This window comes from Cydia strobilella, chromosome 2, assembly GCF_947568885.1.
Source record: "Cydia strobilella chromosome 2, ilCydStro3.1, whole genome shotgun sequence".
NCBI lineage: Eukaryota > Metazoa > Arthropoda > Insecta > Lepidoptera > Tortricidae > Cydia > Cydia strobilella.
In genome coordinates this window covers 7,725,756-7,742,769 of record NC_086042.1, presented here as the reverse complement: position 1 = coordinate 7,742,769, position 17,014 = coordinate 7,725,756, and the positions used below count along the sequence as shown (strand labels likewise).

Sequence of the window (17,014 nt, the reverse complement as noted above, 5' to 3'; positions counted from 1 at the left end):
TCAGTTTCAATGCCTAATTTGTTAATTTAGATTTTAATCTAATCTAGCTAAACAAATATACTTTTCTTAATTGATATAAAATTATAAAATAGGTAGGTATAAACTAGGTCCTACGAGTAAACTATTTATAAAATGTAACAACATATATATATGTATTTAAATTATATTTAAAAATAACTTATTATACCTATGCCTGTTATACTAATCATGGACCTCTTATCTATTGTACATAATTGTGTAAATGTGGGAATTTCAGTAGTAATATTTTATTACAGTTTATTTTTACTACTGTTGCTTTACTTACTTAGGGTACTACTAAAATAGTAACAATATAATCTTGTTGCATTTACATACACTACCTACCTATCTTAATAAAATTTACTTTGTTAAACGGTTTAATAAGTGCTTTAAGTGTTTTGTTCGTGACAATTAAAAATAACTGCACTTTTACTATCTGAAAATTAAACAGTTACAAAACAATACAAAATCACTAATTTCGAACGTAATGGTGCAATTTTGCTTAAAGCCATTCAGTTTGACATTTAGAAGTGCCGGAATGGTTTGTGATTGGCGGTAAATGTTCTACACGGGATCACTATTGGCGTAGACGAGGCCCGCGCGGGGGTGCGGAGAGCGAGGCGCCATTACGAACAATGGCCGTCCGAATGGTCGTTAGCGAATAGCTTTTATCTCTTTCTAATATAAGCTACGCAGGTAGGAATTAATGAGACGGAGAGGGTTCCGGCGCGACCGCCGCAAATGCGTCCGTCTCGCTCGCACGCGCCGCCTCAACGGCGCGCGGCAGCGGCAACGCTCGCCACGACGCGACGGGGAATTCGGAGTCGTAGAGCCTCATACGCGGGTCATAAACGATTCGCGGCCATAGTAGTGCACGCGCGAGAATCGATCCGAATCGCCCGGCGATAAACGCATCTCCCGCGAGGCGATCGTCGCGCGCCGCGTCGCCGAGCGATGAGTTCCAAGTTCATCATCGATAGCATGCTCCCGAAGTACCACCAGCAGTTCCACCACCAGAACTTATTCGCGGGCGCTGGTGCCTCGCCGATCGAGGCGTCGCTATCGTCGTCGCTGTCGTCGTCGTTGTCGACGTCGTTGAGCTCGTCGCTATCGGGAGGCCTGGGGGCGGCGGCGCTGGGGGCCGGCTCGCCGGGCAACGGGAGTCCACAGCGCTCGTCGAGCTCATCCTCGGCCTCGCCAGGGGCGCCGGCGAGGATGTATCCATACGTGTCACACCACCAGCAGTTCGGGGGCTCGGTGCCGTTTTCGGCCGGAGGAGGATTGTCCGCAGCAGACGACAAGAGCTGCCGGTACCCGACGGCGGTGGGCGCAGACCCAATGTACGCCCTGGGCCAGCACAACGGAGGCGCGGCGGTGTCGGCGGCGTCGGCGAGCATGGCGGCTGCTGCGCAGTTCTACCACCAGGCCGCGGCGTCGGCGGCCTCGGCCGCCTCGGCGGCGTCGGTGGACGCCATGGGCGCTGCCTGCTCACAGCCCTCGGCTCAGCCACTCCCCGACATTCCGCGATACCCCTGGATGTCCATCACCGGTAAATGTTTTTCTCTTTGCATGAGTGTGTTTGACGTTCTGAAAAAAAAAACGCATTTAATTTATTTCTACAATTTGCTTTAACTTTAAGTAGATTAGTAGACGTACTATATTGCCTACGTTTTATGTCGTAGATAATTAATTAATTACTTAATAATGTCGTTTGCAATGTAGTTAGATATGTAGTCAAAGTTTAAAACATTCTGTATTGTTTATTCGAGGCTTTGTTGACATTATTGTTCCAACACAAGAAAATTCCAATCGGAATATTTTTTTACCTACCTGCTCCTATACTTACTTATCTATTACCTATTCACGTCTGAAAGCGATTAATATTGTAATTATGACTTCAATTACTTCAACTGATTGAATCAAAATTACAACTTTAACTTATATAGTAGATACTTAATTACAAAAATATAAAAATCCCTAATTTACGTTCTAATGTGACTCCTACATTTACATATCTAGGAGGGTACACACTATATAATTGTCTTTATTTGTAATATCTTATTAACCACTTACAAGTATATATGTACCTACGTTTTATGTACTTGAATGTTACCTATAAACTATGATTATATAAATCACGATATTTTATCTACCTGCCTACCACTTACTAACGTCCAGGTACAAAAGTCTAATTATTTTGTTTTAATTATTATTTACGCAATTAAAAGCGTCAAATTGCCATTATCATACCAAAAAATATATGAGTAATAAAACAGCTATTTAATCGTACCATTATCGGCATTTAGGTATTTACTTAATTATAACTAGGTTACTAAACATGAATTATATAAGCAATTAAATAATTTCTTTATTGGTTATTAAAACTGTAACACGCTTTTAATTTATTTAAAAAAACATTAACACTAACTAAATAAAACACTTTTTATATGCATATTAACATTGCATAGGTATTATTCTAATAAAACATTTGAATAAATAAATAAATAGGTACCGACATAGGTATGAGACATCAAAAAACAAAAAACACCTTATAGGTAGGTAAAATATCAATAAATATTAATCGTTTGGACATCTTTATTTTATGAGATTAATTATTAATAAAATTAAAACTTAATTGGAAACTTAATTATGTCAGCGTATAAATTATTTAGAAAAACCAATAGACTAATACTGTACTTGAATAAAATCAAAAAAAATTAAAAGAGTAGGTATTTATCGGTTGTTAAAGTAACAATACAATAGGTTTAAGCTTAATTAAAGGCTATATATAACCTAATAGGTACTAAATAAATATCTGATAAATCGTTAAGGTATACCTATCAAATAATACTTATACATGACTTCAAAGTGATTTTAATTAGATTTTTAAAATTATTATTAAACAAAATAATTTATTTTCATTATTGAAACCAGATAACTATTTATTGAAACTGCAAACGAAATTAAAGACCTGTATTTAGTCTAGTTAATTGATTCCATTGTGTTACAACAATTAAGCAGTTTTTATTTATGTTACATGCATTAAAGTCTGTTGGAGTATGCTTTAAACTTAATAGGTACCTATATGTTTGTGAATTAAGTGCCTACAAAAAATACAACTTACATGGCCAATTTTCAGCTTCAGAATCAATTAACATAAGACTAATTACAGAGCCTTAACTACGGTTTTTTTTTTCGAAATTCGCTCTTTGGAGGATTTTTGATTTTATTACCATCCGCCGTCGGCCGCCCCAGCCGCCGGTATTTAGGGCGGGCTCATGATGTTCCGTATACTCCCTTTGTGTTCTTCCTTAGTACAAAAACTTCGCTGTACTTTTAGTATTAAATTACTACATTAACAATGCAATCTAACACGTTGAACGCCAAAAAAGAACAGTAGAACTTTCCATACTTTTGGCCAATAATAAACGTTGTGTAAATAATGTAAAATATACAGATACCTAAAAAAACTGCTAACCTAATTTCTCTTGTTATCACGGGAAACGAATAAAATAAAAACTTGAGCGTTTAATGCTTACTTGAAGGCTTAATTCGCTGAAAGGTCGATTGCTCCACTTATGTTAAACATGACCTAAGTTCCTCTACAATTAGAAATCCGCCTCAGTACGAATTGCGCATAATTAGACAACTTTATTTATCGCCCACAAGTCTAAATTCCGATAAGGCTATTTCAAACTCGTAAAACTAACCTAGGACAATCTAGGCAACTTTACAGTTAGATATTAATGTCACATCACGATGAATTCTGTGCGGTCCACTTAGTACTCAAATACATCTGTACATTACAGTACTAAACTGCCTGTACGTTTTGCATACAATGGTACAATTACTTGACTCGCGATTTTATGGCCTAAGCCTTATTAACCGGCTAACTATTTTGACATACGGATTAGGTACTTCGTTTTATTTATGTTACCTTGAATAGTTACAAAGTATAAAATAGAAAGCAAGTACTCGGTTTTTGCATTGACGAAAGGGGGCAAATTACTTGTAGGTAGGTTATAAAAAACCGGCCAAGTTCGAGTCGGACTCGCGCACGAAGGGTTCCGTACCATTAAGCAAAAAACGGCAAAAAAATCACGTTTGTTGTATGGGAGCCCCACTTAAATATTTATTTTATTCGTTTTTAGTATTTGTTGTTATAGCGGCAACAGAAATACATCATCAGTGAAAATTTCAACTGTCTAGCTATCACGGTTCATGAGATACAGCCTGGTGACAGACGGATAGACAGACAGACAGACAGACAGCGAAGTCTTTATTAATAGGGTCCCGTTTTTACCCTTTGGGTACGGAACCCTAAAAATGGAGGTAAAGTAGCAATTAATGTGAGAGCTTATTTAATTAAAATTACAAAGAACTGAATAATAAAATTACAGTTAAATGGGCACTTGTTGTAGGTATAAAAAGTAATAAAACATTTTGCTTGCATTTCGTTTATAGTGCAATTAAATTTAATTATTATACCTAATCGCGAAGGCACCTTTAGCAGAAAATATTCTATAAAAATATTTGACATAGAGAATGAATGAATCATTCCGAATGTGTTATTTGCATTTGGCCATTATTTTGAGTAATGGTGTCTCCTTCCCGCTTAATTGTGGGTATATTTTATTTAAATGGTCACCATCAGTTTGAAATATATTTTAAAATCAATTTAGTTTTACATTTCATTAGACCAGTGGTTTTTCCTAAAAAAAAACTACAGATCTAGATTTGCCTAAATGGATGTTTTCTTACTTAATGAATGTCACATTGTGGTTTCGAACCGACCTTCTTATTAAAAATACTACTTAGCCTATATTTTTAATTGCATACGTATAGAAATGGAAATACCTGGGTAGGTAGAACCTACCTACTGCCACTCTACGAAGGCCGCAAAAATATGTGTCAGATATTTTTGCGACTGCCTATTGAAATTATTTAAAGTTTAATTTTGAAGATAGAGGTACTTTATCATTTAGGTACAAATGTGCAATTTACTTACTTTTGGCAATTTAAAAGAATTATTGATAACAAAAATAAGAATATTTATTTCCATTTTTTGTGTTCTTTGAATGGTATAATTGGGACAGCCATTTTGTGTTTCACTGTGGATTGAGCCTGATCTTTCAAATCTATTTATTTTTTAGGGTTTCGTACCCAAAGGGTAAAAACGGGACCCTATTACTAAGACTCCGCTGTCCGTCCGTTCGTCTGTCTGTCCATCTGTCACCAGGCTGTATCTCATGCAGCGTGGTATCTAGACAGTTGAAATTTTCACAGATGATGTAGGTATGTTGCCGCTATAACAACAAATACTAAAAAAAGAATAAAATATATATTTGGCCCATACAACAAACGTGATTTTTTTGCCGTTTTTTGCGTAATAGTACGGAACCCTTCGTGTGCTAGTCCGACTCGCACTTGGCCGTTTTTTATGTAATTAAGAACATACTCGTAGCAGAAGCGTACTTTCCTATTAGGTAGTAGGATAAGTACCTAGGTACATAAAGTAATATGTCAACCTTATAACGCTTCTATATTATTATTAATATTTTATTGCGTTGTGTAGGTACTTAGGTATATACCTGCCTACTATTTAAAAAATGATAGTTGTCCCTATTTTAATATGGTTAGGTACCTGTTATAAATTATGCCTACTGATAGTTAGTAATTAGGTACGTATTCCTGAAAATGACACTGACACATTATGAAGAAGTGTGTTTTAAAACATTTCATTTAGCCCAGAGACGTCCAGCCGTCCGCCACATGCCCCCCATCAATAACGCCGCGTATAAAATACGGCACGATCAAAGCCACTGTAACATAATAACGGTCTCGTAGCTCACTGAAATTATATAAAATGGCCTATAATCGACTTGTTTTTGCTTTGAAAATGACCATTATTGTTGATTTGTTTCTAATGCTGGCATATAAAAATGTCTCGAACGACACCGGAAAAAATCTCTCTCGAGAGAGACACAAATATCCGAGCAGGTGTGTGCGTGTGACGCTTGACACGCGGCGTCCAAAATTAAAATGGCGGATATGTAGGCTCGACGAAATTTATTCCTCGTAACGTTCGTACAACAATTTTGACAATATATCGTAGTACGTTCGAGCTCAATAAAAGTTAGTTTGAATGAAATTTGGTGAGTCAATGTTTATTTTTAGTGGCAATGCACGTCGTGGCGTCAGGCACCATGTGCGCGGGACGGCGCAGCGCGCACGCGCGAACCAACATGGCCGTCCCGACCAGCCAATCGAAACATTGCTCTCTACTTTTCATTTAATCATAGATAAACTTTATTCAATCTAGCAAAAGACTCAAATTCCTTTGTTAGTCAATTTAAATTGCTTTTTGATTCTGTTTTACTCGGTCTAACGTAGAGTTGAATGTCGTACCTATCTATACGATATTATTATTTTAATAGAGCCTTTTTTAAATTTGCTTATGGTAAGAGCACCAATCATGAGACATTTAAGGGAAAATTTGGAGTTTTTGACAGATCACTGTTAAAAGTTAACTATCCTATTCGTCTTTAATATGATTAATAAAGTATTGCATATGGTTTCAACATAATTGTACCTAAATAACTAATTAAAGCTAGCAAGGTAGGTATGTTTTTTTCTCCAAACATGGAGAGTATGGCCGTATGGCGCCAGTTTTTACAAACAGGCAGAAATTGTGGTACTTTCTATAAAAAGGGACCTTATTGTCGATGGCGCTTACGCCATTATTAACGATGCTCCGATATAAATACAAGGCCGCGCGACGCTGTGCGGCGTATTAAGGCGGTTACCTGAGCCAGAAGGCGAAAAATCTCCTTATATGATCATGTTTTTCTAAGAGGCGTTGATATTCGTAGACGTGGAAAAAATATATGTAGTTCTTGACTATATTATCTTTAACAACATAGCTTCCGATACACGAATTATGACACTTCGCTATAAGGACAATCGACAATAAGGACAATACCACATATTTTCATAAGCTGTTTTATGCTCATTAGAATGTCATCTTAACAAAAACATATTTTTTGAAACTTTTCTACTTGAGGTAGTCGGGAAAACGTTCTACTCCAATCACTGAAAGTAGTTGTTATATGGGAGGCATTTTTTTTGTCAAAATGTCAAAATCACCAAAGTTAAAACACCTCTGAACTATCTCAATCTGAACACTATCATAAAAATGCTAGGTGATGTGAAAAGAGAATGTAATTAGGTTTATATATTTATGTAAATATAATAGAATATTTTGAACTGGAAAATTTGATAAAGACTGTCAGAAGACCGCCGTGGACGAAAAAATATAGGTACTGTGGAATATACAGCGCTCAAAGTAACAGACAACCTAATTTTATTATGTTTCTAGTTTTATTATGTAGTTTGATAACCACAAATTTTTAGGGGAAAAGTGCTGCTTGAATATGTACATTAATTTACAGACTTATGTGGCCGGATTTCATCGTGTACATTATTGAAGTACCTACCTAATTAAATATTCCTATACCTGATTAAATTAAATATAACCAGTTAGTTACCCATAGGTAGGTATAGTAGATAACCACAAAAAGATAACTGACAACTTAAAGTAAAACTGTAAAAAGTATTGAAAATACATAAAACACGCGATTAAAATAATGAGATACCTACCTATTTGGCCCAATTAAAGTCACTTCGCGTTATCGCGGACAGGTTCTGAAATTTTCCTTTTGAGTTTTTGTTTTTGCATTGCCATCACCGTTGGCATAAAATGAACTCTAAAATATTTTTAAAAATACATATACTAATTGTAAACTGAAAATATAAGTATTTTATAAAATAGTTTATTCATTGTAAACTGAAAGTGAGTAACAAACAGTTAAGCTTATTTTACTTAATAGAACGTACATAGCAAGATTTGAAGTGTTTATAGCTGAATTAGCAAAATAAAAAAGCAATGGAACGGTTATTAATAACTGTGTAACAAAGTTTGCACTAATTATTTACACTCAATTAACCTACTTTTTTGAAAAAAATGTCGCGATACGAAATCAATCCACACTCAGGATCTGTCAAATGAGATAAAACCCACTTCTCAAACACCTACGTACCAATTTACGATGTTAAGAACATACATTGTTGCCAACATTCCCAAAAAACTATAAACAACTTCGTAAGAACATCAGTATCTTTCTTACAAGAATTATGAGGCTGATATGGCACTCTTGAGTTAACCTTTTTAGGGATCTTTGGGTACTCAAACCACTTTTGGCCCGGCTGGTTTACTTTCAACGCGACTTTTCGGTACTGATAGAAAGCTGTTATCGTCAGATTTATATTTACTGATTACCTTATCTCAATATTGAAACGGCGTCTTAAGGTTTTAAGTTGATAATGAGGTAGGTAATTAATTAATATAATTATACAATAATTATGTACCAAAGGATAACACGTCTTAAAACGGTTTTAATCGAAATTATAATTGAGAAAGCTAAAAAGAATTATCAAGGAAGTAAACCCGTTTAGTAAACCTACATTAAAAGTGTTTTAACGACTTACTTTAATTAAAAATATATTTTTATCACAAACATTACTAATAGCTTGCAAACCGTCACTTTTTGGTAATTTATTGGATTTGCCATCGTAAAAAAAACTATGTTTTTGGGTTTCTGTTTTTGTTGATTTATATTCTTTGCCTTTTTATGATACATATCTACGAGTACGTATATGAACAAAATGTATACCTATATTTATAGTTATTTGTTTTTTGGTTGACATTCTTTAGTTTTGATGACGAATTTGTTCCTGAAACAAGTTGCACTTAAATTGCGTAAAAAATTCGAGTGTGGACGAGAAAAAAATTAATAAATAGACAAAAGGTAAAAATATCACAGAAAAGAAAAAAAAGATTTTTCCGCTCATCTCAGCCTTAGTGGAAAGTCAGCCATACACTACACTTTATAAAATTGTCTTGTATGCTAAAATACCGTTCCTAATTTACATTACATAGGTATGTAAACGGTATTAAATACTTCAAGTTAAATCCCTAGGTTTTGAGTCTAACCTTACGAATGTAGGTAGGCCTTCAGTTTAAAAAAAGCAATGAAGCCTTATTTATACACGTTACAGATGAATGTGCTATAAAAAGTTAGATTTATGTTACTATAAAAATGGCTAACGATAACCTTTTATTAAATTCCGATTTGCTTACAATATCAATTGAACTTATCAAGTGCGCCATAACGGCTATCATCTTAATGACTCTAGCAGACAATAGTTGAGTGCCGTTACGATACACAGGCGTAGGTGGGAGAATTCTTAAACCTGATTTATGAAGACAACTATACATACATATATGCCTACTCTTAACTATACAATGTATGTCTATGAAAATGCAAGTGTAAAAATGTAAAATTAATTGTTATTGTTAGCATGGAGTATAAAAAATAAGTACTTATTTTTCTCAAATGACTTGTCTCTCCGATTTGATCTGTATTTGTAAATGTAACTACATATTAATACCTACTTAACTGAATTTTGTGACATTTGGAATTAAAAAAACCGGCCAAGTGCGAGACGGACTCGCGCACGACCATTCCACAAAAAACGGCAAAAAAATCACGTTTGTTGTATGGGAGCCCCACTTAAATATATTTTTTTGTGTTTTTACCTGTTTGTTGTAATAGCGGCAACAGAAATACATCATCTGTGTAAATTTCAACTGTCTAGCTATCACGGTTCATGAGTAACAGCCTGGTAACAGACGGACAGATAGATAGACGAACGGACAGCGGAGTCTTAGTAATAGGGTCCCTGTTTTACCATTTGGGTACGGAACCCTACAAAAAATCTAAAATAATCTCTTACTAATTTTAGGGCTATTTATAATTCCAATATAATAATAACCATAATAAGCGAAGTTTATAAGCACAAAATTCAAGATAAGTCCGTGGGAAAATGCTCCGTTTTCAATATGATTCTGTTTTAACTTTTTTGCTTGCTAAGAAGGCAATAAAACCAAAAAACACCATAATTAATGTCGAAAAAGTAAACAATACATACCTACGACAAGAAAATAATTAATTAGCTATTGTTGTTAGCTAATACCTGCCTTCATGCAAAGATATTCTTTTAAACGATTATATTTCACTACGGTTTATTGTTATGGCTTGGATTTACATAATAGAGTCAAGGCATTTTAATTGAAACCCTGAGAAAGGCAGACTATTTGACCTTAGAGCTGAGATTGATCAAGGACCAGGTGAAGTAGAGCAAGATGGTAACATTCAAATTTAACCTCTTGTCTGTGATCCTGATCGAATTTCTAGTTATTTTTTGGAGAAGGATTTTTTTCTGCTCTGTTCCACGACTTTCGACCACACACATACGTAAAGTTAAACGAGTTTTGCGTCAAGATCTACATGGAATAAACGTCCAAAATGCAAGGCAAAACCATAACCATAGACTACAGATTTTTGACAGGTTCGCTGCCTGTAGAGAACCATTCGCAATTTAGAGTCCCACAGGCCAATTTTAACCATCACATTGATGGCATATACATTATACATAATATTATTCGTATCATTCACGCGTTCAGTTTACTCTTAGGTAGGTACTTGTTCGTATTTACATGTATTGACGATAGAGACGCACGCGCGAATGATAACTAAATAACATCAATGTGATATCAAAATATACATTCGAATTGGCTTCTGGGGCTATTAATCAAAATATACTTAACAGAGGTCAAATGGAAATATATGAAAATTTGGTTAAAAATATTTTAAATAATAACATCTGTTTGGAATGCATGAACCTTTTCTTCCATCGCACATATTACCTATATATAGGTAAAGTTTGTGCGGAAAGAGAAGTCGTGGAATGTATGGGAACCCATACATTCTACATACTATATACTCTTCTCTTTTCGCTGATATAGTGTATACATCATAAGTACAAACGTAGGCTTCTTATTCTTTATGTTATTTTTATTTTTATGTCTTCTTTAAAAATGATTTCATTTTTTCTTTGTTGTTATTGTGCATGTTTAAGATAAAACGTAGATATTAAAGACGCAAAAGCGATTTAATGGATAAATTAGTGTCATTTTAATATTAGCATTTTAGAATAATATTATAGTTTTTTAGAAAATAATACTAGTCACAAATTTTCCATAGCTCTTTTTTTTATTATTTATCTCAAAATACAACACAACAATTCAACAATTTGTATCTGAGTTTCACGTTCCCCACAGTAAAAAATGGACATCTGCTAGCATTGTTTTTAACTTATTTTGTTTATTTATTCTGTTACGTATTTATTTTGCTTGTATCTTTATAACCGACCTTATTAAGAATTGGCCAGTGTCATGTGAGAAAATTACTTACCTATGCAGGCTGCAATATTTCTTCCCTTGTATCCATTACGTATTCTTTAAACGTTTTTGTCTTTGTATTCGAGATATAGCTACATTGAATTATCTTTCTCCATTTAAAGTCTTGTAGCAGCACATCTATTGGAACTAAAAGGGGAGTTGTATTCATTCTATTCTCTTTTTTGGTAATTCATAATCATAAAGCCATTCAACAATGCCTTTTGTAATAGGTGTAACTTGTGTTTGTTCAATTTAAATTTATTTTGTATTTGTATTTATTTACTGAAGCTGTAGATAAGTATATGAAAATCGAAAGTAAATAAGATACAGGGAAACTGTCTTGAAAAGTGATAGGAAAGCTTTTTTTGGAATAGATAAGTATTAACAATCTTAAAATTATACAGGTTTATATATGCACATAATGTTTTTTAGACAGTTTTCGCATTTCCCTATTCCCTCTACTATGAAAGTTAAAAGACACCATATCTACCAGCATGTGTATACATCAAAATCTCTTAAGGCCAGATGGGGTAAGAGAAACAGTTTTTTTGCTCGGGGCAAGAGAAACAGTATGAGAATTTCCTACAAGTGTTTCTCTAGGTAAATCTTACCCCATCTAACCTAATATTTGAAAGCTGTACACAGATCTGTGGTCGGCAATAGATTAAGCTGAATGTTTGTGCATGCCGTTTGCCGGAACAATGAACTTTCAGTACGATTGATAATAGATTTTCCATTTCCAGATTGGATGAGCCCCTTCGACCGCGTGGTCTGCGGTGAGTTCAATGGTATTTATCGTTTCAAATTTATTTTCTTTTACTTTTAAGTATATTTAGTTAATTGAAAATGGTGAAACGATTGAAAAATACGATTGCGATTTATTTAAAGGGCAAGTTTTTTTTAAGATAATCTACTTGCAAATACTGTTCTAAGTTCAGATATTTACATCTTTACTGGCGTTTTAATACACATCAATTATATATTAAACATACTTACTCGTACCAACTATTAACGAAATAATCGCTAAACAAGGTTATTATCGTCAATCATTTCATCACCAAGTACTTGAAATGGGCTTTAAAATATATGAAACATAAACGTAAAGAAAAGTTACATTGCAGTGAATTGCAGTATTATAAAAGCATTGCATTAAATTTGCGGTTAATGTTACTGCGCGATTATTTTAAAGTCCGTTGGCACAGTGTCAACTGAGGAGTGTCTTTCAAAAGGGCTTATTTTTGTATGGTTTTCATAGAGAAATAAGCCCTATTGAAAATACTCTCCTCCACTGTTCGATGCCTTGTACCATTCCGTTGCAATTATATTAATTTCTCATGTCTTCATCGCTATATTTTTAAATAGGTACGAGCTGCAACACTATTAAGTAGGTAAACACATAGCGACTAGCCAAAAATGGGAAGGAGCTATAAAAACACGTAAAAAAATCAATTTTAAGAAATTGATATGCGAAGAGCAATTTCGAAGCCCAATCTTCGAGAAGTAGCTAAAACGCTAAATAAAGACTGTTACCAGGTTCTATTATTAGCCTGTAACAAATTTTAAGTACCATCTTGAAATTTTAATGGCTCAGCTGTTATTTATTATCTGTTCTTACTACCATGTTCTATTAAATCGCGAATTTGCACAAAACTGCCGAATTGCGTGCCAACAACGTCACGGTAAATTTCGGAAGCAAGGTACCTGCGGTGTTTCGAGCGCAAAAAAGTGTCATAAAGCGATTGCGCTATTGCAAAATGTGACAGAAAGGGTTCCAAGATCTCAATAAAGCGGGACTTTCTCTTAGAACAATAGCGGAATAGTGGGTCACTATCTCACAAACTAAACAAGTTAAGGTAAAATACAATCAGACAATGCGTTTGCGACTTTCCCCGTTCGTTCTGTCAAAACAACGCACAAAGGGTTCACGGCAATGGGTTGTGCAATTTTTTTCCTTAGCAAAAATAGCGATCCTTTGTGTTAACAAGATGTTTACAAATAAGGTCCAAGTCAAAGGGTTTTAAATCATGCTGTCGATAAGTTTAAAGCGGGCTTAGAACCGGGGCCATTGTTTTGTTGGCACGGTCGCAAATTGCTTTATTACGCTGTTTGCGGTAGTTCTGCGAAAGTTGATATTGCCAAAATCGCAGCCAAAACATCGTTTGTTATCACACCGACTCTTGGACGATCTCAGGGTCATTTGTCTACCTCGATACTAACATGTGTTTCTATGGTATGGTAGGTATGGTAGGTTTTAAGATCTAATAGGTGTTATGTTTTAAAACAACACGTTTTAAAAATGATAAAATTCTTATGCAAAGTAACGATGGACTCAAACTTGAAAGTTATCATCCGAACTAAAATAAGATACGAATATTTTATAAACAGAAGCTTACAGGCAGCAAAGTACCTATATAAAATAAAAACCGAATGACGCCGGCACCTCTATACGCCTTTATTATCCATATATTACACGCATTGATTAGCCAAACAAAACAAATAATCCTAACACTTTTAGAGCTTATAAAAGTCATTTTATAGCGCTATAACAATTAAGTGGAGATCACTGTCAATCGTAACTTCGCCGCTACAAGTGATTGACGTTACACTGTTGTAAAAAAGTTTGTCCGCGAACAATAACCGACTTGAGAATTGACCATAAAGCAACGACCTTGTGGCTATAAAAATTTAACGAGCTCAGCTCGTAGTAGGTATAGTAAAACAAACTGCCAGATTTGTGGACGTGACTGTCATAGAAACAGCTGGCTCGACATGTGCAGCGCCTCGCGCACTTCCACTCATTAACGAGTTAAGGAAACAATTGACTGATTTATTGCATTTGTGAAATGATCTCTAAAATACTGGCCAAATTCTAACCGCGACAGTTACGTTATGAACAAAACACTTTTAACCCTTTCACATACCTCTACCGTTATTGTTTAAAAAAGTATTTTCTTTTTTGATTCTTTTAGGGTGGATGTGTCATTAGCCAGTGTTTCTGACCTGAAATAGAGGCGCTCGTCACCAAATAAGCAGACTGGTCACGAATGCCAAATAAGTATTTTCGCATACATTCGTAAACTGGTCACGTGTTGAGTTATTTTTATCCTAATTAACTTTCATTGCTTGAAACAATGACATCATAGATAGAATAGACATGGGATAAACTTTAAGGATGCTTTATAGCTTTGAACAAATAAAATAGATTCTTCACTAGTTGTTGTTAGTTGTTATATACTTGGATATGTAGCCTTAAATTAATTAGTCGAAAATAATAAAATAAAATTTTAGAAAATTATTAGATTTGCTAAGTTATTCACTTACATCTATATCAAAATCATGACTTTTGATCTGATATTTGAGCGAAAGTATGAATATGAATAATATAGTTTAATGCCCAAGTGTTATAAATAGGTATTTTTTATATTATTCTTGAGATATGAAGGTATAATTATAATTAATCGTATCTATTATCAAAAGAAACATGTAACAAAATAACAACAAAACTCTTTGTTTTACTAAACACAATAATTTTGGTATTATGAAATACGTGACAAACATTCGAATAACTACCTATTTTCTTAAAGCATTAAAATAAGAAATATTTTGTGTTGTCGAGACTTTTTCTCATTCAGTTATTTTGTACACGTTTCAGTAGAAGGACTGTTGTACTCTCGAAGCGTTGAGACGTAATAGTAGGAACAAAGCCTTCTTAACTTTTAAAGTTATATTTTTTGTGTTATCGAGGGTTTGCTTTGTTAAATAAAACAAGCAAAAAATAACATACAATATGTCATATTGCGAGTTTTTGATATCTAAGTACTTACTGTAATTTAGATTTAAATATTTGATATATTTTTCACTACATGATAGTAATATGAGTTGAATTATTTATTGCTTTCCAAATTCTCCCTTAAAATATCTTTTTTTTAAATATTTAAGATCATTTATTTACATATAAGATATATACAGTGATACTACTAAATGAAATTAATAACTAGCTTAAATCTAAAATAGGCGCTTGAGGCATTGTACCGAAGATGCTGGTGGTATTTCCTCGCTGTATCGTAATGCTGATACGATGTGCGAGGAAGCCGCCAGCTCTTCGGTCACCAGTTACGTCAACCAGACGCTTCGCAATTTCTGCAAACAACTCGTGCGCGCTGGGACCCCATGGACCTAGAGTTTCAATTCCAAATGGTACAAAATGGTACTCTATACCGAGGCTCTTAATTGTAATTCACCAAAAAAATTACAAAATGCATCTTTGACTCATAGGTACTCAGTACTTACACGTTACGCATTTTATGTGAACATTTTTGTATTGTAACTAAATCAATTGTACACGTGCATTCATGTTCCCAGTGAACGAACTTCTTCACAAATTTACAATCAAATGTATTATTATTTTTACTTCTTCGTAGAATCATAGAGCTAATCAATATGCGTTCCTTTACATTTCGTCTCAGAAATTTTAACAAGAACGTCATGGGCTGGCACTTACACAATTATCGATTGTTGTGCACGATTCAGATCTTAAACTCCCACCAATATAGTTTATATTTGTCCGATGATTACGCAACTATACAGTGTGGAAAAAAATAATTGATCCTGGAGGGAAAGTATCTTAAAACCGTAAGTTAGGTCATTTTACTTAAAGGAAACATTCTTTTATTTTTAAAAAGAAACAAAACTGCATTCAAAGATTTTTTTTTAATTCTCTTCCCTCGTCCGGGAATCAAACCGACAAAAAATTCAATAAATAATTAATATTCTATTTTGTAAATATTTTGTACGATAGAAGAGTGTAAGACCTAATGTTTCTTGGAGAAACATTTACATGAAGTGTATCGACTAGTGAAATAAAATAGCAAACGTTTTTTGGTTTTTCAATTTTTTTCGATTCCCAGGCGATATAAGCGAATTTAAAAAAAACTGTAAATGCAGTTTTGCCCATTTAAAAAAATAAAATAATGTTTCCTTTATGTAAAATGAGCTAACTTAAGGTTTTAAGACACTTTCCCTTCAGGGCTCATAATTTTTTTCCATACTGTCGGTATATATTGATAATGATAAGTTATTGCGGGTAAATCCGATTGAATTAAATACATACATTATATCGGTGTAGAGCATCCTTGAAATAAACAGCTCAGGGTTTTTTATGAGTGCTGTTTTGCCCGTTGACAAGTTCAGTGATATTTTTGTTTTTATTGCAATTTGTTCTTACTGCAAAGTACATTTCTCCTCCTAGGTCGATGCGTATTTCTATAGACATTGTTGTGAAGTACGTATTTTTATTGTATGCCTCTTGTTTTCTCACGTTTTTATTTTAAATAGTTTTTTTTTATATTTAAACATCATATTAAACGGTAAAAATACCTTCATTACATAAATATTTTATTAAATGAATCTAAATAAATGTGATAATATAATACATAGTTGTTTTTCTGCCTGTCGATATTATTTAAATGGCGGACCATTAGGTATTGGCAATAATCCGTTGTTGTAAATAGCATAATTTTGGCTAAAAAAGGTATAGTGTGATGAAAACTATATATTATTTTAACTCAAAGGGCTAGAACACCACATCGTATACTATATTGCATTGGGGTCAATTCAAAAGCGGTATAATTATGA

At 34.0% G+C, this 17,014-nt stretch overlaps 1 protein-coding gene across 4 annotated transcripts in view; it reads left to right on the top strand.

Moving 5' to 3' along the window:
- The first annotated feature begins 430 nt into the window (after positions 1 to 430).
- LOC134751114 (homeobox protein abdominal-A homolog) overlaps positions 431 to 17,014 on the top strand; it is a 50,576-nt gene continuing 33,992 nt past the window's right edge. The window contains exons 1-2 of one of the 4 annotated variants that reach the window (XM_063686495.1): positions 431 to 1,567; positions 12,124 to 12,156. In XM_063686495.1, the coding sequence (XP_063542565.1) occupies positions 973 to 1,567; positions 12,124 to 12,156 (628 nt within the window). In that variant the 5' untranslated portion in view covers positions 431 to 972. Of the gene's footprint in view, positions 1,568 to 12,108; positions 12,169 to 17,014 lie in introns of all 4 variants that reach the window. The other 3 variants (XM_063686479.1, XM_063686486.1, XM_063686471.1) reach the window with 3 other exon arrangements.